This window comes from Sphaerodactylus townsendi, linkage group LG11, assembly GCF_021028975.2.
Source record: "Sphaerodactylus townsendi isolate TG3544 linkage group LG11, MPM_Stown_v2.3, whole genome shotgun sequence".
In the NCBI taxonomy this organism is placed as follows: Eukaryota; Metazoa; Chordata; class Lepidosauria; order Squamata; family Sphaerodactylidae; genus Sphaerodactylus; species Sphaerodactylus townsendi.
This window is the reverse complement of record NC_059435.1, coordinates 41,341,306-41,365,624: the sequence shown is the minus strand read 5'-3', so window position 1 is coordinate 41,365,624 and position 24,319 is coordinate 41,341,306. Positions and strand designations below refer to the sequence as shown.

General features: G+C 62.8%; 1 protein-coding gene and 1 non-coding gene across 2 annotated transcripts; one reads left to right on the top strand and one right to left on the bottom strand.

Annotated features, from left to right (window-relative positions):
• Positions 1–591: 591 nt before the first annotated feature.
• On the bottom strand, positions 592–20,972 carry LG11H7orf31 (linkage group 11 C7orf31 homolog). Its single transcript, XM_048510481.1, has 5 exons — positions 20,839–20,972; positions 5,443–5,567; positions 2,933–3,049; positions 2,625–2,716; positions 592–1,347 (listed from the first exon to the last, which is right to left on the bottom strand). The coding sequence occupies exons 1-5, from the start codon at positions 20,970–20,972 to the stop codon at positions 592–594; spliced, it is 1,224 nt and encodes a 407-aa protein (XP_048366438.1).
• On the top strand, positions 4,414–4,554 carry LOC125441383. Its single transcript, XR_007245840.1, has one exon. It is a non-coding gene; the product is annotated as a U4 spliceosomal RNA (small nuclear RNA).
• Positions 20,973–24,319: the final 3,347 nt, after the last annotated feature.

Here is a 24,319-nt window from a genome sequence, read left to right as displayed (position 1 = left end):
GTTTTGTTCCCTTTATATTTTACACTATTTATTGCATTGTTAATCAGTTTTGCGGTTCAGTCCTGGTAGATTATTGGTCTGTATCAAACTGTATTTTCTTCAGTGTTTCATTCCACAATTTAAAATTTTGAAACCTGTCTGGTCTCTCCTGAGGGGGGGCAGATTATAAATGAGGTAACTTTATGACTGAGGGAGTAATGGGACAAGAACTGAGGTTTTTTTCCCCCATGTGTTTTTAGAAATGTGCCAAACTCTTCTGTTCATTGCAGTGTCAGGGGAAATCTTTTGGATGCAACTGGAGAGCATATGGAACTTTCTTGGCTTCAAAGTGAGTGGACAGCCCTTGGGTACACATAACCCTGTGCACATCTCAGAGTCCCAGAGTGTAGCCCCAGTCTTTGTAGCCTCACTTGATCCCCCAAATTGGAGCTGCCTGGGATATTTTGTTAGCTGTTGTATGTTCTGAATAACCTGTAAAACTAGAAAACTAAAATACAGAAAGAGAAGCCAATTCCCAAGCAATAGCTGGAGAAACTAGCCAACATTTAATAAACTTCTATGTCCTGTTTTTAAAAAGGGTAAGGATGTGTGTCAGTGAAAGAAAAAGGCGTGAAAATCGCAGAATTTGTGCCTTCTGCCTTTTCTGTCATGATCTCTGAGGTCTCTGATTCCTCCTCTAGTTAAGTCATTGAAACGCTTGATGGTATCTGTTTTTGTATAAAAATCCTGAATACTGAGCAAGCACGTTTGAGGCCGAGCCACTCCGCAATTAGGAATCCATTCTGGCAACGGGTCTCTTGGTCGGGTGTCCTCAACACTAGAAGTAGACTCAAGATCTTGAAGGTTCCCATGCTTTCTATAATTTAGGTCTGCTGAGGCTGGTTTACTGAGCATGACAGGATGGTGCCACACTATGTATTTATCTAGACGGGAGGGTTTCAGATCTTCATAGTAAATCGACTCTATAGGTTTCCGATCTGGGTCTGGATCAGGTGGTACTGCAAGCTGCCTTAAATACAGAGATTCTGTTTTCCAAGTATCTGTAATTTTCCGAAATCTATCCCACGGCTCTCGCTTCTGTGCCCAATTCTCGTTCCTCCTCTTGGTTCCATTTTCTGCATTTGGACACTGCTGAACTGGAAATGGCAACACTTCTCCACAGCTCAGTACCCCTTCTGAAAAACCACGTAAAACTGGGTCAGGTGTATGCTGAAGTGGAGGCATATGAACAACTGAGGATTCCTGCTGTTGCTGGCCTGACAGGAGAGGCCGTCTGTTTTGAAGTAAGCGTGCAATACGTCCTTCTAACGGTCTTACTTGAGAAGTGTGTGACGGAAACGTTTCTCTCTGAGGAGTAAACAGTTGAAAATTTATACCAAAAGCCTGCATGTTTACACAAACACAACTCTTAATCAGTGACTCATCATAGAACATTGCTGTAATTTGTGGCAGGAAGTAAGGATTGAGGAGATATTTTGACAAAGGCCCTTGATTCCAATAAGGCGAAGCTGATGTGCCCCCCAAAAGTATTCACACACAAGGAACTGCATCTCTTCCTTGGCTAAGTCAAGTTTCTGCAATCTTGGGATAAGTTATACCTTTTTCATTGTGCAGATAGATTCAAAGTGTTTATCATGAATATTCAATATTAGAGTCAAGTAATAGTTATTTTATAGACTGGCAGAAAAAATGTACTATATAAAATTATTTAGTATGTTCCTGGCTGAGTTGGACCTTGGGGACCCTGCCATATTTTCCACAGTTTCTTCATTAACTGGCCCTGTCTTTTTACCCATTTTTTCTTTGGCAGACATTTTTTTCATGAAGGAGAAATCAATGACTATAGATCAAGTGAAGCTAGCAACAGAGCATTTTTAGTGGGACCTGGAGACTACATACTGTGACATACTTCTGTGACATAGGAGTGGTCCTGCAAGGCACTCTTTTGTCCCAAAGCATCATGCAGGGAACAGACACTGGTTTCCAAAAGTGGCAGCTGAGCAGCCTTGGCTGTTTCTTCATATACTGGGTTAGATCCAATAGTACTTCCACTAAGTTGGATCCTATGACTCCAACAAAGGCTCATTCCGCACATGCAGAATAATGCACTTTCAAACTGCTTTCAGTGCTCTATGAAGCTGTGCGGAATAGCAAAATCCACTTGCAAACAGTTGTGAAAGTGGTTTCAAAATGCATTATTTTGCGTGTGCGGAAGGGGCCAAAGAAAGGCTTCCTTCAACAAAGAAAACTTTTCTCCAACAGAAAAAACCATTCTCCTTTGGAGAACATTTTTCATTCTTGATGAGAGTCACAGGATCCAACTTGATGAAGAGACTTGTAAGACTCATCCCATGGACTCTAAGCCTCTATGGCCAGATATTTGCCAGGTGATATTTTGGGCATAAGACTGACTTGTAGATACATTCTTGTGTAAATTTAAGATGAAAACCAGTGATAGAAGTAAGGCCGGAATCGTGCTCAAGGTGTGGCTTTATTGTTTTTTTTTATTGACCTTGTCATGGCTTTTCTCAGCCCATGTGAATTCTTTTCCTGGACCACTTGGACTGCTGCCACCAAAACTAATGTGTGAGACTGAGTTGAGAGGTAGGTGTTGCCATACTTACCAGATCAACGTTTATGCCTAGCTCTCCAGTTGCTCTACCAATTGTCTTGACATCATGGTCATCCAACAACAAGGGGTTCATGGAACCTGTGCCTTAAGCAGAACAGATTTATGTGTAAGCACCTAAAATGCAGTCTTGTGTACACATTGTCAAAAAGCACATAAGTAGCTTTTCTCATCAGTTTTTTTGCCTTTTTTAAAAAAACCCACTCTTTCTGAAGAGACAGAATATGTGTAGTTTTTTTAACGTATATGCATTAGTATATTGAGCTCTATTATTTCACTTTTTTTAAAAAAAGAAGTGCATACCTGTGAAGTCACGCTTGTAAGTTGATAACCAAAGGGCCTTCTTTACATTTTCCAACATGTTGGCAGCTCTGGCTGAGATGTTAAGCTCTGGGATTTTGAAAGTGGATTTAGAAAACTCTGGAACATTTGAATCATATACTGGGTCATTTTGCTGTGTAAACTGAGGAAGCTGGAATTAAAAATTAAAATGTGAAATTTTGTACAGATCAGAAGAGTATGCTACTGAATAAGGAAGCAATTTTCACATTAAATGGAGAGCATTTGGACTGTTAAAAATGATGCTCCTAGGAATGCTGAATACACCTTCTAACTCTGAATTCAAGTCTAGATGCCTTTCTCAGTATGAGTAATCAATACACTACCACCACAATAATTGCTATTATGTTACTGAAAGATCTTTTGACAGTGACTGAACTGAACAGTTCACATCTTTTGTTTTAGATGGCTTGTTTTTCTAACTCATATGGTTAGTAATTTTGCTTAATGGTGCTTTCCCAGCTATAATACTAGTTACTTACACAAATGGGTTCCTTTTTTTCTGGCCACCCTGTAGCCTCCTTATGACTATTAAATGGTTTGCTGCCATCACAACTGTCATGTTCACCTGTAAAATATAATGGGAAACAGATCAGCTATTTTATAAAATTTCAAGATCTTGCAGTGTTATCCTCAGCAGTGTTTTTACCTTTCTAAGTTTATTGAAGTCAGTGGGCCTAGAATGGTGGAACTTAGCCTAGAATTGTGTATGCATAGACGATGGACTTATGTATATATATATATATATTTTACCAAGGACACGGATTCAATTTTTTGGTAACCTTAACAGCCATGTGGTAAGGATGGGGGGCATTGAATAAGATGCTCAGGATATGCAGCTGAGCATGGCTTCAGGATCAGATTACTGAGTATGGGTTAGAGTAATGAAACGTTGGGCTGTGTGATAGGTGACATCAGGAAAAATATCCACCTGATTAGTACAGGAGGAGACATGAAGTGGAGTTTCAACTAGGAAGAGCTTTCTCAGTGGACAATTTTCCAGTTTAAGGAGATCAGAAAGGAGGATTGTTAAGACCATACAGGTGTCAGCTTCCAAAGTAAAATTCATTAATTTATGGGCTGAGATCACTAGACATCTGGGTAAGGCAAGGCCATTTAGTATAGATTAACAGTCTCAAAACAGAATAATAATAATAGCAAATTCAGCTGTGCTTGGTTGGCTGTTTCTCTTTGGGTCTTTCTCTGAGCTTCTTCACACTGGAAATATTCAACTGTTGTTTTTTTATGGCTAAAATGATTCTGTAAATGGCCTGCTCCTCCCCGTTCTCCTGACAAGAGTCATATGTAGTTTCTGCCATAATTCTTAGCCAGATAAGTGTTGCTTGAAATAGAACATGTTCTATCACCTCCCTGCGTAAAACAAAAATAGAACCTGCAGGGCTATCCACCGATACAGCTCTTAAAGATGGTATAGAATAAAGTGGATCTTTGCGCAGTGGCAGTATTGTAGCCAATGAGGTTAATCCAATGCACAATTATTGCTAATTGAAAACTTTTCCTAATACCCCACCATGACAACATGAAATATAGTTGGCATTGGTACAAAAAAAAGACAGTAAAGTCTGAAGTGAAACACTATAAGCACGGGGAGAGTTAATCTCAATACTGGATGGTGTCTTTCATATTATCTAGGGGAAGATCACACTGCATATGTAAGCATGCTTACCCAGACTGGTGGTTGGAGAGACTTGCTCTTTATTTAATCTTGACCTCTAGCTTAATGCTCTTACCTTCCAGTGATTAAATGCTTCTTAACAGTCCAGCATGTGTATTTACGCTTTCAAATTGAATGGCTGTATGAACGGTGGTTTCAGTTGTCGGATTGCCTGTACTCTACTCTGTATTATCATAATCTTTTATTTACAATTGTGCAAGAATTCTATTCTGCTTATGACGATGAATCCCTCTTCAGGGCTGCATTATTTCTACAGCTGGGCCTCCTGGGATCCAAATCAGTAATTCCTATTCTTCTGTTCCTGTTCTTACTGTAGCTGCTTTTTGTTTTAATTAATTGCAGGGTGTGATTATGCACATGACAAGGGGGTTAGGGGAGAGGATGTTCACCTTTCAAAAAGATCTATGGGGTATTGCTGTACAAGTCCTGAATGCAGAGACAAATTTAAAAATATTATGTTTACTTGGTCCTCTACCAGCCAAGCAAAGCTATCCAAATTCCATCTTCTTCCCACTCCTGCCTCTAAAGCCTTATTGAACGTGCTACCTAAATCCTCTGAATTCAGAGGCCTGCTGTCTTTATTTGAGAATGCAATCTATAGTGACCCTAACAGCACATGTTTTATTAATCACTATAACTTGACACAGCAGAACATTTAATGCTTGCATGCATGCTGAATCCACTTTCAGTCCATACAGTAAAAGCCAGTTAAGTGGACTGAATGTGGATTGGAAGTGTATTATTCAATGTGTATGAAAACACCAATCTGATGCCTTACCTGCAGTGTGAACATTCTCAGACTGTGAAGTGTGGACATAGGGATGAAAAGGATGAAAGCGACTCTCAACAAGACGAGCACCTGGAACTCTTGGTGGCACCTTATATTTTAAATTTACTGTATCCCTGGAGAACAGAATAGATATGATAAGGGTTGATGAGGGAACAGAGTTGCCAGCATTGTATGGTGTTGGTACACCTAACTGGATTTTAGACAAAGAAATAGCATTTCTCCACTTTCATTTTGAAATATATCTGCTTCTCTAAAAAGAGAGGGTGATTGAAACAACAAATTGTTATACTGCAGTGGAACCCAGGGCAGCACAGATAGGGTTCCTGGGTGATCTCCCATCCAGGAACTGATAGCAGCATGTGCTTTCAGATCATGCCCTGATTGGGGTTGCCAACTCTGGGTTAGGAAATTCTTGGAGATTTTCTGTGGTGGATCCTTGGTAGAGTGGGGTTTGGGGAGGGGAGGGGAGGTCCTCAGCAGAGTATAGGGCTATAGAGTCTACCCCACAAAGCAGCCATTTTCTCTAGGGGAATTTATATAATCTGGAGGTTGTCATTTCAGGATATCTCCAAGCCCCACCAGAAGATTTGTCACCCTAGTCCTGATTCTGTGCACAAATGGGCCTTGTCACTGGCAGTGAAAAACAAGGAGCCATAAGGACAAGCAACTAACAGGTGCTCTGACTTAATCTGTAATAGTGCTTGGTTACATCCCTGATCTGAGGAACAAGCCAAAGGGGAGAAAGGGCATCTCCAATTTGCTTCGTTTCAGTTTTCCTATCATGCAGCAATTCCCACTCCAGTCCTTCTCTTCACCTGCACTCTTATTTCCTTCTGAACTTTAACATACCTACTCTTCTTAGTAAGACTACAACGTGGATCATGTGGCTTCGTAAAGAGGTGCAATGTATCAAGAGCTGTTATTGTGCGTGGTGCACAGAACTGAATATTAATTGGCACTACAGAGGCTTGGTGGGATGATTTCTTATGATTGGAGAGTGTTAGAGCAGGGAATAAGAGTTTTTTTTAAAGAATCGCAAAGAGTCAGAGAGAAGGAGATGTGGTTTTTGATTAATACCTTGCTTCAGGATTTGTCTGATTTTGTTTGTGCGGACTTAGATGATATAGCCTTCTTTGGTGAGATTTGGAAGGAACATTTGCATCATCTGGGCCAGATGTTGGCCAGGATTTGGGACAAAGGATGTACAACAAAGATTTAGAAGTGTCAGTATTTAGGGCATCAAGTAGGGCGGGGTGCCATCAAGCCCTTAGAAGCCACAGTATTCTTGTGGACCTGTTCTCAAGACTATGTCCTACTTGGGCTTGGCGGGGTGTTATCACAGATTTGCTAAGAGGGTCAGCTCAATTGCTACACCCCTCAGGGATCTGTGTAAGAAAGGGTAATATAGTCAGACATGGACAAATTGGAAAAATGGACAGATATTATTTAATAGAGATAAATGTAAGATTTTGCATCTGGGTAGTAAAAATGTTATGCATATATACCAGACGGGGGGTACACTTCTGGTAGTAGTGTGTGTAAATGGGATCTTGGAGTCACGATGGACTTCAAATTGAGGATGAGTAGCTAGAGTGATGTATCAGTGAAGAAGGAAAATTAGATCTTAGGGTGTATCAACATATACATAAGAGTCTGGGGCACAAAATGTGATAGTACCACAGTATACTGTGCTGATCAGACCCCACTTGGAATATTGTGTCCGGTTCCGGAGGCTTTTTTAATAGGAAAGACATAGAAACTTTACAGTGGGTGTAGAGGAGAGGGAAGACACAGTATAAGTTATATATACTCACTCAGCTGAATTATCCAGCAGTCGAGGAAGCCTATAAGACAGAAACACAAATCAATTACTTAACTGTATATACATCTTAGGATCATGAATGCAGATGTGTAATAGCTAAATGATCAGGGAGTTGGATTGCATCCATGAATACTGCAAGTTTCATTCTGAGTACAGTGAAACATCGGTTTTCGTTGACATTGGTTATCGTTGGTTTCGGTTTTCACTGATTTTTTCCATGAAAATTTTGTCTGGGTTTTCATTGGTTGTCTCGGATTTCGTTGGATTTTGCTGCTTTCGTGCCCATGTGACCTCGCTGCCAATTTCTTATGGAAATCATTGCCTCGGTTTTCATTGGTTTCAGATTTCGCCAATTGTTTTCGGACGGATTACCAATGAAAACCGAGGTTCCACTGTAGTTGTTTCTAGTCCACCCAACTGCAAGCCTATTGAGTGGGAAAGTTGGCTGTGCCTGATTCCAAAGCAATTGCAATTAGAATGCTCTAGCAATTCCAGCTATAACTGGCTACGTGGTTTATAGTGTAGTCTGCAAATGTTTCCCATAATCTCTATTGCTTGAAGCTATGCAGTTAGAAAACATAGTAGACAGATCTAAACTGAATATGTGTTACACAATGTAATAATTATGCTCAGTTGAAATTTTGTAGAGATCCTGTTCAAAAATAATAAGTGCCTTCTAGGTGTGACTTTTAAAAGGAACAAAATAAGAATAAAATACCCTTGTGCATTTAGGAGATAGGCAATTGACTATTTCGAATACAATTTTCCCTGGAGAAACAGAAGTTATACAAAGTCAAGAGAAAATAAAATACATTCTTAATACAAGAAAGATAAGAATAATGAATATTGATAACTCTTAGGGTTCAGCAAAGAATGCCTTGATCATGTACTCTAATAGAACAAAACAATATTGGAAAACAACAACAAACACCCTTGTTTTGAATTACCTGCTAACCTGGAAGGAAACATACCAGTGTTGTTATGATAGCACCAAATCATATACCACTGTTTGTAAGAAAGTGTGAAGTCCATATCTAGATATTTATGTCTAGAATTTGACAGGAAATAGAAGTACCTGAATGTCTGAAAAGAACATAAGAACATAAGAACAAGCCAGCTGGATCAGACCAAAGTCCATCTAGTCCAGCTCTCTGCTACTCGCAGTGGCCCACCAGGTGCCTTTGGGAGCTCACATGTAGGATGTGAACGCAATGGCCTTCTGCGGCTGTTGCTCCCGATCACCTGGTCTGTTAAGGCATTTGCAATCTCAGATCAAAGAGGATCAAGATTGGTAGCCATAAATCAACTTCTCCTCCATAAATCTGTCCAAGCCCCTTTTAAAGCTATCCAGGTTAGTGGCCATCACCACCTCCTGTGGCAGCATATTCCAAAGCACCTTTGGAAATCTGCGTTCGCGTGAAGAAGTGTTTCCTTTTATTAGTCCTAATTCTTCCCCCCAGCATTTTCAATGAATGTCCCCTGGTTCTAGTATTGTGAGAGAGAGAGAAAAATGTCTCTCTGTCAACATTTTCTACCCCATGCATAATTTTGTAGCGGAACTTCCATCATATCCCCCTCTCAGCCGCCTCCTCTCAAACTAAAGAGTCCCCCCCAAACGCTGCAGCCTCTCCTCATAGGGAAGGTGCTCCAGTCCCTCAATCATCCTTGTTGCCCCTTCTCTGCACTTTTTCTATCTCCTCAATATCCTTTTTTTGAGAGATCGCGTGACCAGAACTGGACACAGTACTCCAAGTGCGGTTAAGCACCACTGCTTTATATAAAGGGCATGACAATAATTTTGCAGTTTTATTATCAATTCCTTTTTCCTAATGATCCCCAGCATAGAGAGTTTGCCTTGCTTTTTTCACAGCTGCCATGCATTGAGTTGACATTCCCATGGAACTAGCTATCAACTAAGGCAGCCTAAATCCCTTTCCTGGTCTGCTTGACTGATAGCACTGACCCCTGTAAAAAAGCGTGTATGTGAAATTTGGATTTTTTTTGCCCCTATGTGCATCACTTTTGCATTTTGCTACATTGAACTGCATTTGCCATTTCCTGAGCCCACTCATCTAATTTATCATCAAGGTCCGGCTTGGAGCTCCCTTAGCAATTCTTTGTGGTTCTCACCACCCTACATAATTTGGTATCATCTGCAAACTTGGCCACCACGCTACCCACCCTACTTCCAGGTCATTTTATGAATAGGTTAAAGAGCACTGAGGGTCCCAAAGCGGATCAGCTTGAGGGGACACCACTCCCGACATCTCTCCATTGTAGAGAACTTCCCATTTTACACCCACTCTTTGTTTCCTGTTTCCTCAACCAGTTTTTTTTAATCCATAGGAGGACTTCCCCTCTTATTCCTTCATTGCTGAGTTTTTCTCCAACAGTCTCTGAGTGAGGGAACTTTGTCAAAAGCCTTTTGGAAATCAAGTAGACAGTGTCCACGGGTTCACCCCTGTCCCACATGCCTGTTTACACCCTCCAAGAACTCCTGTAGTAAGTTTGTGAAGACAGGATTTGCCTCTACACAAAAGCCATGCTGACTCTCTCTTTCTCAGCAGGTCTTGCTTTTCTACATGTTTTATCTTTTTATCTTTAATGATAGATTCTACTAATTTACCAGGAACAGATGTGTCCAAACTGAAGCTGGCCTGCTTAATTTCCTGAGGTCCCCCTAGATCCTTTCTTAAAGATTGGTGTGACATTGGCCATCTTCCAGATCTTACAAGGGATGGATCCCCCCCACCCCCCCCCCCCCCCACCCCCCCCCCCCCCCACCCCCCCCCCCCCCCACCCCCCCCCCCCCCCACCCCCCCCCCCCCCCACCCCCCCCCCCCCCCACCCCCCCCCCCCCCCACCCCCCCCCCCCCCCACCCCCCCCCCCCCCCACCCCCCCCCCCCCCCACCCCCCCCCCCCCCCACCCCCCCCCCCCCCCACCCCCCCCCCCCCCCACCCCCCCCCCCCCCCACCCCCCCCCCCCCCCACCCCCCCCCCCCCCCACCCCCCCCCCCCCCCACCCCCCCCCCCCCCCACCCCCCCCCCCCCCCACCCCCCCCCCCCCCCACCCCCCCCCCCCCCCACCCCCCCCCCCCCCCACCCCCCCCCCCCCCCACCCCCCCCCCCCCCCACCCCCCCCCCCCCCCACCCCCCCCCCCCCCCACCCCCCCCCCCCCCCACCCCCCCCCCCCCCCACCCCCCCCCCCCCCCACCCCCCCCCCCCCCCACCCCCCCCCCCCCCCACCCCCCCCCCCCCCCACCCCCCCCCCCCCCCACCCCCCCCCCCCCCCACCCCCCCCCCCCCCCACCCCCCCCCCCCCCCACCCCCCCCCCCCCCCACCCCCCCCCCCCCCCACCCCCCCCCCCCCCCACCCCCCCCCCCCCCCACCCCCCCCCCCCCCCACCCCCCCCCCCCCCCACCCCCCCCCCCCCCCACCCCCCCCCCCCCCCACCCCCCCCCCCCCCCACCCCCCCCCCCCCCCACCCCCCCCCCCCCCCACCCCCCCCCCCCCCCACCCCCCCCCCCCCCCACCCCCCCCCCCCCCCACCCCCCCCCCCCCCCACCCCCCCCCCCCCCCACCCCCCCCCCCCCCCACCCCCCCCCCCCCCCACCCCCCCCCCCCCCCACCCCCCCCCCCCCCCACCCCCCCCCCCCCCCACCCCCCCCCCCCCCCACCCCCCCCCCCCCCCACCCCCCCCCCCCCCCACCCCCCCCCCCCCCCACCCCCCCCCCCCCCCACCCCCCCCCCCCCCCACCCCCCCCCCCCCCCACCCCCCCCCCCCCCCACCCCCCCCCCCCCCCACCCCCCCCCCCCCCCACCCCCCCCCCCCCCCACCCCCCCCCCCCCCCACCCCCCCCCCCCCCCACCCCCCCCCCCCCCCACCCCCCCCCCCCCCCACCCCCCCCCCCCCCCACCCCCCCCCCCCCCCACCCCCCCCCCCCCCCACCCCCCCCCCCCCCCACCCCCCCCCCCCCCCACCCCCCCCCCCCCCCACCCCCCCCCCCCCCCACCCCCCCCCCCCCCCACCCCCCCCCCCCCCCACCCCCCCCCCCCCCCACCCCCCCCCCCCCCCACCCCCCCCCCCCCCCACCCCCCCCCCCCCCCACCCCCCCCCCCCCCCACCCCCCCCCCCCCCCACCCCCCCCCCCCCCCACCCCCCCCCCCCCCCACCCCCCCCCCCCCCCACCCCCCCCCCCCCCCACCCCCCCCCCCCCCCACCCCCCCCCCCCCCCACCCCCCCCCCCCCCCACCCCCCCCCCCCCCCACCCCCCCCCCCCCCCACCCCCCCCCCCCCCCACCCCCCCCCCCCCCCACCCCCCCCCCCCCCCACCCCCCCCCCCCCCCACCCCCCCCCCCCCCCACCCCCCCCCCCCCCCACCCCCCCCCCCCCCCACCCCCCCCCCCCCCCACCCCCCCCCCCCCCCACCCCCCCCCCCCCCCACCCCCCCCCCCCCCCACCCCCCCCCCCCCCCACCCCCCCCCCCCCCCACCCCCCCCCCCCCCCACCCCCCCCCCCCCCCACCCCCCCCCCCCCCCACCCCCCCCCCCCCCCACCCCCCCCCCCCCCCACCCCCCCCCCCCCCCACCCCCCCCCCCCCCCACCCCCCCCCCCCCCCACCCCCCCCCCCCCCCACCCCCCCCCCCCCCCACCCCCCCCCCCCCCCACCCCCCCCCCCCCCCACCCCCCCCCCCCCCCACCCCCCCCCCCCCCCACCCCCCCCCCCCCCCACCCCCCCCCCCCCCCACCCCCCCCCCCCCCCACCCCCCCCCCCCCCCACCCCCCCCCCCCCCCACCCCCCCCCCCCCCCACCCCCCCCCCCCCCCACCCCCCCCCCCCCCCACCCCCCCCCCCCCCCACCCCCCCCCCCCCCCACCCCCCCCCCCCCCCACCCCCCCCCCCCCCCACCCCCCCCCCCCCCCACCCCCCCCCCCCCCCACCCCCCCCCCCCCCCACCCCCCCCCCCCCCCACCCCCCCCCCCCCCCACCCCCCCCCCCCCCCACCCCCCCCCCCCCCCACCCCCCCCCCCCCCCACCCCCCCCCCCCCCCACCCCCCCCCCCCCCCACCCCCCCCCCCCCCCACCCCCCCCCCCCCCCACCCCCCCCCCCCCCCACCCCCCCCCCCCCCCACCCCCCCCCCCCCCCACCCCCCCCCCCCCCCACCCCCCCCCCCCCCCACCCCCCCCCCCCCCCACCCCCCCCCCCCCCCACCCCCCCCCCCCCCCACCCCCCCCCCCCCCCACCCCCCCCCCCCCCCACCCCCCCCCCCCCCCACCCCCCCCCCCCCCCACCCCCCCCCCCCCCCACCCCCCCCCCCCCCCACCCCCCCCCCCCCCCACCCCCCCCCCCCCCCACCCCCCCCCCCCCCCACCCCCCCCCCCCCCCACCCCCCCCCCCCCCCACCCCCCCCCCCCCCCACCCCCCCCCCCCCCCACCCCCCCCCCCCCCCACCCCCCCCCCCCCCCACCCCCCCCCCCCCCCACCCCCCCCCCCCCCCACCCCCCCCCCCCCCCACCCCCCCCCCCCCCCACCCCCCCCCCCCCCCACCCCCCCCCCCCCCCACCCCCCCCCCCCCCCACCCCCCCCCCCCCCCACCCCCCCCCCCCCCCACCCCCCCCCCCCCCCACCCCCCCCCCCCCCCACCCCCCCCCCCCCCCACCCCCCCCCCCCCCCACCCCCCCCCCCCCCCACCCCCCCCCCCCCCCACCCCCCCCCCCCCCCACCCCCCCCCCCCCCCACCCCCCCCCCCCCCCACCCCCCCCCCCCCCCACCCCCCCCCCCCCCCACCCCCCCCCCCCCCCACCCCCCCCCCCCCCCACCCCCCCCCCCCCCCACCCCCCCCCCCCCCCACCCCCCCCCCCCCCCACCCCCCCCCCCCCCCACCCCCCCCCCCCCCCACCCCCCCCCCCCCCCACCCCCCCCCCCCCCCACCCCCCCCCCCCCCCACCCCCCCCCCCCCCCACCCCCCCCCCCCCCCACCCCCCCCCCCCCCCACCCCCCCCCCCCCCCACCCCCCCCCCCCCCCACCCCCCCCCCCCCCCACCCCCCCCCCCCCCCACCCCCCCCCCCCCCCACCCCCCCCCCCCCCCACCCCCCCCCCCCCCCACCCCCCCCCCCCCCCACCCCCCCCCCCCCCCACCCCCCCCCCCCCCCACCCCCCCCCCCCCCCACCCCCCCCCCCCCCCACCCCCCCCCCCCCCCACCCCCCCCCCCCCCCACCCCCCCCCCCCCCCACCCCCCCCCCCCCCCACCCCCCCCCCCCCCCACCCCCCCCCCCCCCCACCCCCCCCCCCCCCCACCCCCCCCCCCCCCCACCCCCCCCCCCCCCCACCCCCCCCCCCCCCCACCCCCCCCCCCCCCCACCCCCCCCCCCCCCCACCCCCCCCCCCCCCCACCCCCCCCCCCCCCCACCCCCCCCCCCCCCCACCCCCCCCCCCCCCCACCCCCCCCCCCCCCCACCCCCCCCCCCCCCCACCCCCCCCCCCCCCCACCCCCCCCCCCCCCCACCCCCCCCCCCCCCCACCCCCCCCCCCCCCCACCCCCCCCCCCCCCCACCCCCCCCCCCCCCCACCCCCCCCCCCCCCCACCCCCCCCCCCCCCCACCCCCCCCCCCCCCCACCCCCCCCCCCCCCCACCCCCCCCCCCCCCCACCCCCCCCCCCCCCCACCCCCCCCCCCCCCCACCCCCCCCCCCCCCCACCCCCCCCCCCCCCCACCCCCCCCCCCCCCCACCCCCCCCCCCCCCCACCCCCCCCCCCCCCCACCCCCCCCCCCCCCCACCCCCCCCCCCCCCCACCCCCCCCCCCCCCCACCCCCCCCCCCCCCCACCCCCCCCCCCCCCCACCCCCCCCCCCCCCCACCCCCCCCCCCCCCCACCCCCCCCCCCCCCCACCCCCCCCCCCCCCCACCCCCCCCCCCCCCCACCCCCCCCCCCCCCCACCCCCCCCCCCCCCCACCCCCCCCCCCCCCCACCCCCCCCCCCCCCCACCCCCCCCCCCCCCCACCCCCCCCCCCCCCCACCCCCCCCCCCCCCCACCCCCCCCCCCCCCCACCCCCCCCCCCCCCCACCCCCCCCCCCCCCCACCCCCCCCCCCCCCCACCCCCCCCCCCCCCCACCCCCCCCCCCCCCCACCCCCCCCCCCCCCCACCCCCCCCCCCCCCCACCCCCCCCCCCCCCCACCCCCCCCCCCCCCCACCCCCCCCCCCCCCCACCCCCCCCCCCCCCCACCCCCCCCCCCCCCCACCCCCCCCCCCCCCCACCCCCCCCCCCCCCCACCCCCCCCCCCCCCCACCCCCCCCCCCCCCCACCCCCCCCCCCCCCCACCCCCCCCCCCCCCCACCCCCCCCCCCCCCCACCCCCCCCCCCCCCCACCCCCCCCCCCCCCCACCCCCCCCCCCCCCCACCCCCCCCCCCCCCCACCCCCCCCCCCCCCCACCCCCCCCCCCCCCCACCCCCCCCCCCCCCCACCCCCCCCCCCCCCCACCCCCCCCCCCCCCCACCCCCCCCCCCCCCCACCCCCCCCCCCCCCCACCCCCCCCCCCCCCCACCCCCCCCCCCCCCCACCCCCCCCCCCCCCCACCCCCCCCCCCCCCCACCCCCCCCCCCCCCCACCCCCCCCCCCCCCCACCCCCCCCCCCCCCCACCCCCCCCCCCCCCCACCCCCCCCCCCCCCCACCCCCCCCCCCCCCCACCCCCCCCCCCCCCCACCCCCCCCCCCCCCCACCCCCCCCCCCCCCCACCCCCCCCCCCCCCCACCCCCCCCCCCCCCCACCCCCCCCCCCCCCCACCCCCCCCCCCCCCCACCCCCCCCCCCCCCCACCCCCCCCCCCCCCCACCCCCCCCCCCCCCCACCCCCCCCCCCCCCCACCCCCCCCCCCCCCCACCCCCCCCCCCCCCCACCCCCCCCCCCCCCCACCCCCCCCCCCCCCCACCCCCCCCCCCCCCCACCCCCCCCCCCCCCCACCCCCCCCCCCCCCCACCCCCCCCCCCCCCCACCCCCCCCCCCCCCCACCCCCCCCCCCCCCCACCCCCCCCCCCCCCCACCCCCCCCCCCCCCCACCCCCCCCCCCCCCCACCCCCCCCCCCCCCCACCCCCCCCCCCCCCCACCCCCCCCCCCCCCCACCCCCCCCCCCCCCCACCCCCCCCCCCCCCCACCCCCCCCCCCCCCCACCCCCCCCCCCCCCCACCCCCCCCCCCCCCCACCCCCCCCCCCCCCCACCCCCCCCCCCCCCCACCCCCCCCCCCCCCCACCCCCCCCCCCCCCCACCCCCCCCCCCCCCCACCCCCCCCCCCCCCCACCCCCCCCCCCCCCCACCCCCCCCCCCCCCCACCCCCCCCCCCCCCCACCCCCCCCCCCCCCCACCCCCCCCCCCCCCCACCCCCCCCCCCCCCCACCCCCCCCCCCCCCCACCCCCCCCCCCCCCCACCCCCCCCCCCCCCCACCCCCCCCCCCCCCCACCCCCCCCCCCCCCCACCCCCCCCCCCCCCCACCCCCCCCCCCCCCCACCCCCCCCCCCCCCCACCCCCCCCCCCCCCCACCCCCCCCCCCCCCCACCCCCCCCCCCCCCCACCCCCCCCCCCCCCCACCCCCCCCCCCCCCCACCCCCCCCCCCCCCCACCCCCCCCCCCCCCCACCCCCCCCCCCCCCCACCCCCCCCCCCCCCCACCCCCCCCCCCCCCCACCCCCCCCCCCCCCCACCCCCCCCCCCCCCCACCCCCCCCCCCCCCCACCCCCCCCCCCCCCCACCCCCCCCCCCCCCCACCCCCCCCCCCCCCCACCCCCCCCCCCCCCCACCCCCCCCCCCCCCCACCCCCCCCCCCCCCCACCCCCCCCCCCCCCCACCCCCCCCCCCCCCCACCCCCCCCCCCCCCCACCCCCCCCCCCCCCCACCCCCCCCCCCCCCCACCCCCCCCCCCCCCCACCCCCCCCCCCCCCCACCCCCCCCCCCCCCCACCCCCCCCCCCCCCCACCCCCCCCCCCCCCCACCCCCCCCCCCCCCCACCCCCCCCCCCCCCCACCCCCCCCCCCCCCCACCCCCCCCCCCCCCCACCCCCCCCCCCCCCCACCCCCCCCCCCCCCCACCCCCCCCCCCCCCCACCCCCCCCCCCCCCCACCCCCCCCCCCCCCCACCCCCCCCCCCCCCCACCCCCCCCCCCCCCCACCCCCCCCCCCCCCCACCCCCCCCCCCCCCCACCCCCCCCCCCCCCCACCCCCCCCCCCCCCCACCCCCCCCCCCCCCCACCCCCCCCCCCCCCCACCCCCCCCCCCCCCCACCCCCCCCCCCCCCCACCCCCCCCCCCCCCCACCCCCCCCCCCCCCCACCCCCCCCCCCCCCCACCCCCCCCCCCCCCCACCCCCCCCCCCCCCCACCCCCCCCCCCCCCCACCCCCCCCCCCCCCCACCCCCCCCCCCCCCCACCCCCCCCCCCCCCCACCCCCCCCCCCCCCCACCCCCCCCCCCCCCCACCCCCCCCCCCCCCCACCCCCCCCCCCCCCCACCCCCCCCCCCCCCCACCCCCCCCCCCCCCCACCCCCCCCCCCCCCCACCCCCCCCCCCCCCCACCCCCCCCCCCCCCCACCCCCCCCCCCCCCCACCCCCCCCCCCCCCCACCCCCCCCCCCCCCCACCCCCCCCCCCCCCCACCCCCCCCCCCCCCCACCCCCCCCCCCCCCCACCCCCCCCCCCCCCCACCCCCCCCCCCCCCCACCCCCCCCCCCCCCCACCCCCCCCCCCCCCCACCCCCCCCCCCCCCCACCCCCCCCCCCCCCCACCCCCCCCCCCCCCCACCCCCCCCCCCCCCCACCCCCCCCCCCCCCCACCCCCCCCCCCCCCCACCCCCCCCCCCCCCCACCCCCCCCCCCCCCCACCCCCCCCCCCCCCCACCCCCCCCCCCCCCCACCCCCCCCCCCCCCCACCCCCCCCCCCCCCCACCCCCCCCCCCCCCCACCCCCCCCCCCCCCCACCCCCCCCCCCCCCCACCCCCCCCCCCCCCCACCCCCCCCCCCCCCCACCCCCCCCCCCCCCCACCCCCCCCCCCCCCCACCCCCCCCCCCCCCCACCCCCCCCCCCCCCCACCCCCCCCCCCCCCCACCCCCCCCCCCCCCCACCCCCCCCCCCCCCCACCCCCCCCCCCCCCCACCCCCCCCCCCCCCCACCCCCCCCCCCCCCCACCCCCCCCCCCCCCCACCCCCCCCCCCCCCCACCCCCCCCCCCCCCCACCCCCCCCCCCCCCCACCCCCCCCCCCCCCCACCCCCCCCCCCCCCCACCCCCCCCCCCCCCCACCCCCCCCCCCCCCCACCCCCCCCCCCCCCCACCCCCCCCCCCCCCCACCCCCCCCCCCCCCCACCCCCCCCCCCCCCCACCCCCCCCCCCCCCCACCCCCCCCCCCCCCCACCCCCCCCCCCCCCCACCCCCCCCCCCCCCCACCCCCCCCCCCCCCCACCCCCCCCCCCCCCCACCCCCCCCCCCCCCCACCCCCCCCCCCCCCCACCCCCCCCCCCCCCCACCCCCCCCCCCCCCCACCCCCCCCCCCCCCCACCCCCCCCCCCCCCCACCCCCCCCCCCCCCCACCCCCCCCCCCCCCCACCCCCCCCCCCCCCCACCCCCCCCCCCCCCCACCCCCCCCCCCCCCCACCCCCCCCCCCCCCCACCCCCCCCCCCCCCCACCCCCCCCCCCCCCCACCCCCCCCCCCCCCCACCCCCCCCCCCCCCCACCCCCCCCCCCCCCCACCCCCCCCCCCCCCCACCCCCCCCCCCCCCCACCCCCCCCCCCCCCCACCCCCCCCCCCCCCCACCCCCCCCCCCCCCCACCCCCCCCCCCCCCCACCCCCCCCCCCCCCCACCCCCCCCCCCCCCCACCCCCCCCCCCCCCCACCCCCCCCCCCCCCCACCCCCCCCCCCCCCCACCCCCCCCCCCCCCCACCCCCCCCCCCCCCCACCCCCCCCCCCCCCCACCCCCCCCCCCCCCCACCCCCCCCCCCCCCCACCCCCCCCCCCCCCCACCCCCCCCCCCCCCCACCCCCCCCCCCCCCCACCCCCCCCCCCCCCCACCCCCCCCCCCCCCCACCCCCCCCCCCCCCCACCCCCCCCCCCCCCCACCCCCCCCCCCCCCCACCCCCCCCCCCCCCCACCCCCCCCCCCCCCCACCCCCCCCCCCCCCCACCCCCCCCCCCCCCCACCCCCCCCCCCCCCCACCCCCCCCCCCCCCCACCCCCCCCCCCCCCCACCCCCCCCCCCCCCCACCCCCCCCCCCCCCCACCCCCCCCCCCCCCCACCCCCCCCCCCCCCCACCCCCCCCCCCCCCCACCCCCCCCCCCCCCCACCCCCCCCCCCCCCCACCCCCCCCCCCCCCCACCCCCCCCCCCCCCCACCCCCCCCCCCCCCCACCCCCCCCCCCCCCCACCCCCCCCCCCCCCCACCCCCCCCCCCCCCCACCCCCCCCCCCCCCCACCCCCCCCCCCCCCCACCCCCCCCCCCCCCCACCCCCCCCCCCCCCCACCCCCCCCCCCCCCCACCCCCCCCCCCCCCCACCCCCCCCCCCCCCCACCCCCCCCCCCCCCCACCCCCCCCCCCCCCCACCCCCCCCCCCCCCCACCCCCCCCCCCCCCCACCCCCCCCCCCCCCCACCCCCCCCCCCCCCCACCCCCCCCCCCCCCCACCCCCCCCCCCCCCCACCCCCCCCCCCCCCCACCCCCCCCCCCCCCCACCCCCCCCCCCCCCCACCCCCCCCCCCCCCCACCCCCCCCCCCCCCCACCCCCCCCCCCCCCCACCCCCCCCCCCCCCCACCCCCCCCCCCCCCCACCCCCCCCCCCCCCCACCCCCCCCCCCCCCCACCCCCCCCCCCCCCCACCCCCCCCCCCCCCCACCCCCCCCCCCCCCCACCCCCCCCCCCCCCCACCCCCCCCCCCCCCCACCCCCCCCCCCCCCCACCCCCCCCCCCCCCCACCCCCCCCCCCCCCCACCCCCCCCCCCCCCCACCCCCCCCCCCCCCCACCCCCCCCCCCCCCCACCCCCCCCCCCCCCCACCCCCCCCCCCCCCCACCCCCCCCCCCCCCCACCCCCCCCCCCCCCCACCCCCCCCCCCCCCCACCCCCCCCCCCCCCCACCCCCCCCCCCCCCCACCCCCCCCCCCCCCCACCCCCCCCCCCCCCCACCCCCCCCCCCCCCCACCCCCCCCCCCCCCCACCCCCCCCCCCCCCCACCCCCCCCCCCCCCCACCCCCCCCCCCCCCCACCCCCCCCCCCCCCCACCCCCCCCCCCCCCCACCCCCCCCCCCCCCCACCCCCCCCCCCCCCCACCCCCCCCCCCCCCCACCCCCCCCCCCCCCCACCCCCCCCCCCCCCCACCCCCCCCCCCCCCCACCCCCCCCCCCCCCCACCCCCCCCCCCCCCCACCCCCCCCCCCCCCCACCCCCCCCCCCCCCCACCCCCCCCCCCCCCCACCCCCCCCCCCCCCCACCCCCCCCCCCCCCCACCCCCCCCCCCCCCCACCCCCCCCCCCCCCCACCCCCCCCCCCCCCCACCCCCCCCCCCCCCCACCCCCCCCCCCCCCCACCCCCCCCCCCCCCCACCCCCCCCCCCCCCCACCCCCCCCCCCCCCCACCCCCCCCCCCACCCACCCCCCCCCCCCCCCACCCCCCCCCCCCCCCACCCCCCCCCCCCCCCACCCCCCCCCCCCCCCACCCCCCCCCCCCCCCACCCCTCCCCCCCCCCAACCCCCCCCCGGCCCACCCCCCCACCCCACGCCGCCAGAACTCTTGGCAGCGTGGGGGCGCATCCTGGCCGTGCGGAAACGGCCAGGGACTAGTACAGCAAGGAGCCTTAAAAACATTGCTTGTTACTTGTGTTTAATTTCAAAGATTATTCAATATATCATTATTACTATGTCATGCTGTCCAGTTCTAGGCATCTTTACTCAGAAATAATTACCATTACCTTAATTTGAAATTAATTTCCAGGTAAGCTCACATAATGAATGAATGAAAGGCCTTTATTGGCATTAAAAGAGACAGAAGTTAATACACAGTAAAGTAAGCTCACATAGAATGGGAACTAGAATGGGATAAATAGCCACAGACCCTGAAGCTAAGCTATATATTTCAGAAGGAATAGTCCAATGCTTCCCATCAATGAAAAAGTCCAATGCTTCCCATCAATGAAAAACATTCACTCAGACCTGTATATATCCCATATTATCCCATCCTCTTTCCAGGAAGCTCAAGGTGCAACACAGGATTCTCTTTTCCATCTTATCCTCCAACAACCCTATCAGGCAGCCTAGACTGAAAGAGAATGACTGAGAGAGAACAATTGGCCCAGGGCAGTTGGGGTTGGGAGTCAAGTCTTCCCAGTTCAATCCAGTGCTGTTATCACTAAAATACATCGGTCTTACTTTATGTCAGTCCAGTTAGCCACCAATTGACAAATGTAAACTGTAATGTATTTGAAATGTTGTTACTTGCAAAAGAGAATGAATGTGTATTTGGTAAAATGCCAAAAAAATCAGCTAGTCGAAGTACTGAATAAATAGAAGTAAACAATGAGTAGAATTTCTTACCTATCCGGTAGTATAGGTGGTCCAGGAGGAATATGGAGTGGAGTCAGGTGATTAGTAGTTTCTAGGGTATTTGTTACTAAAGTTGTTCCATCTTGTACATCATTGTAATACGACAACCTTGGGTGCACCTTCATCTTTAATATCAACAGAGAAGATCCATAGATATGAAATTCAGGATCAAAGCAAACAGCTCTACATTTGTACCATCTGGACAAATTAATTCTGTTTGAACAAGTAACTGCTTTGAAACAATGCCTGACTACTCTCTTTACTGCAACAGATTGCTTTTTTAGAGCACAGTGCAAAACTAAGATAATGTGAACTCACAAGGATGCGGCACAACAGTATTTTTCAACTGCAGAAGGAGGTGGGCAACTTTTGCACATTTCCCCCTGTAATAAGCCCTCAATTTCCCCTTTTTGCACTTTCTGTGGGATCCCTGCCCCCACGAGCAGCCTTTTGGAAAGTTCAGTGAAAGGAAGGCAGGAATGTTCTATTCCACTGACAGAAGCATACAAGTCATTCCTGATACTAAAAAAGATAAAATGGAATTTGTAATATTATTATTGCAACTCCATCAGGGGTACAGACAATGGCTACCTTATATAGGCTAGTTGTGTGAACCTCACGTGACTTTATTAAACCAACTAATTCATTTTCACTGAAGACACCTCTGAACATAGAGAATTTTCCCAAATAATGCTTGTGTCTGTTTTCTGCTTGTTCTGGTCACCCTTCGATTTATTCTGGGCACTTATTTGTGTACTACCTTCCTCAAGGTTGGGGCAACGAGAACAATGTTGAAACAGGAAAGAACAACACATTCTTGCAGATTTGAAAACTAAGAAAGCAAATTCTCAGGTATATTTTGTTCAAGGTTCTATAATATTAAAGTCAAAGTCCGTGACAAGCTGCACTTCCTCCAGCTTCAGCTCTGGCAAAACGTTTTCCTCAGCAGCTTTTCTATTCCTGGGACTGTTCTGCTGCTTTTCTTCCTTGTCATCATTGCTTACAGCCTACTTCATAGGCAAAGCGTTCCAACCCTTTCAGCTATTGAATACAGTACTTCACAATCCAATAGTAAGTAGTTTACAGTCCAGGCCCATCAGCCCCTCAATCAGTTCTCCCTAACTTGGCACTTCTACAGATGTGCCCCTTGATGAAACAAAGGTCTCAACTCCTTCACAGACATTTCAGTGCTCTTCAAATTGTTGACCTATCAGTATTGTATTCAGACTGGCAAGCGGCCCTCCAGAGTTTTAGGTAGACATCACCTGCTACCTGATCGTTTTAACTTGGGCCTGCATGCAAGCCAGGTGCTTCGCCACTGAGCCAAGGTTCATCCCCTGCACTTTCACTTCCCCCACTTCCCCAAGCATTGTGAAATCCCAAGGACAATGCTATGAGTTTCGTTGCCTTTGGATGAGATAATGCATATATATGTGTGAAGTCCCATCAAGTTGAAGCTGACTTATGGTGACCCCAGCTATGGGTTTCAGGAAGCAGAGGTGGTTTGCCATTGCCTTCCTCTGCAGAGTCTTCCTTGGTACTGACCCTGTTTAGCTTATGAGATCTGATGAAGCTGGAGTATACCATGCTCCCTTTCTTTCTGGATGAGAGAGTGCTGAGATCTATTTTGTCTTTGTAGTATCTGATTTATTTACAGAATTCTAAGCAGAGCATGAGGGAAATTAAATGTGTATTTCTACAAGGCCACGTTACTCTAGTCAGATTACTGAGGGGGGCACCCCAGGGTGTTTCATCTTCATCCAACTCACAACTTGCTCTGCTCCTCTCTCTGAACTTGCACACTGTTTTCTGTGTTTCTTCCTTAAAACTGGAAAAATGCTATCTACTCTGATTGGAATCTCATTCAGAGCATCCTTAATGAGTTTTCAGCTACCAGGAGGCTGTCTTCTAATATGACTACTAATGAATGAAACATGAGCTGCTCATCCTGGGCAAGTTGTCTAACAGATACGTGGTTGGTCAACAGCTGAAAAGTATCTGTTTTATGAACTACTGTTAGATCCTAAGAATCTGGAATTGAAGCCTGATGCAGGGTGAGACATAATATTTAGTGTGAACTGCACAATCCACTACCATGAAATATGCATAGGATTGCCATCTTGCCAGTGGTAGCTGAAGTCCTCTTGGGATTACAGCTGCTCCAGATGACAGTTCCCAATGGCTGCTTTGGAAGGTAGACTGTGTGGTATTATAATTCACTGAAGCCCCTGCCTTCCCCTGCCCCAAATATCCAGGTAATTCCCACTCTGGAGCTGGCAACCCTAAGTGTGCAAGTTTATCAGTTGAATATTAGGAGAAACTTTCTAATGGTTAAAAACAGTGTGACAATGGAACCAGTTACCTAGGGAATGGGTGGGATCTCCCTCATGGAAAGTCTTCAAGTAGAGGCATGGACAGCCATTTTGTTAGGGATGCTCTACCTTTGGATTTCCTGTACTGAACAGGAGACCAGACTACATGGCCTACAATCTCTGTGATTCTATGATGACCGTATGGTGCAGACCTGGCCTTGCTGTTTGCATCCCCTTAATCCCTTATTCATTTAGAACAATATCTTGATGTTCATAGAAAATATGATAGTTAAAAGGGAGAAAGAAGTGAAACAAGTGTGCCATTTTGACCCCCAAACCTACCTTTCACTTGGGTGCAGTATACTGCTGTAGTTTCTTGGCCTGCTCTCCAAGTAGCTTCTGACATCACAATGACTTGGTGTTGCAAATTTGGGAGGGTCATAAAGTATAAGGCAACAAGTGCTGTAGGTAGTCTATATTAACCCAGCACTGTCTTGTTATGGTACACATTACAGCAGATAATCTTTGCATGACTGCTGCTACAGTTTGGAGGCCTGGAAGCAAGAAGGGAAAGGACGAGATGGCTGATATGAGCTGGTCCTAAACTGAATGGTATGAAGAAGGGCCAGATCTAACTTTACACCTGGAGTCCAAGGGTCAAGAACCGGTAAAATGAGAAAATAACTGTGCGCAAAGCTCTGCTCCCTAGCTCCACCTAAGCTCTGCCTTAATAAATGTCCATGAGAGTAGACAACAGACAGGTTTCTTGGCTTTTCTGCACAGACCGGCAAACCCTTTAACTCACCTGTGAATCCTAATTGTGTTTGAGGGAATCCAAAAAGTGGAATGACCTGGCAGGCTGTGCGTTTTAGGAGGTCCTTACATCAGGGGCGTACCTAGGCAAACTGGCACCTGGAGACAAAACCTGAGTTTGGTGCCCCCCCGCCCGGCGTATGGGCGGCCACCCTCCCCCACCATGACCAAACAATGATTTTTTTTGTACCAGCTCACAAAATACCTCCCACTCCCATCAAAACATACATGGCTCCCATCAAAACATACATGGCCCCACCAACTCTTTTCCTAATTTCCTACTCACAACAACCCTATGAGGTAGGTTGTTAGCCTGAGAAACAACTCCAAGCCAGTGCAAGTGGGTA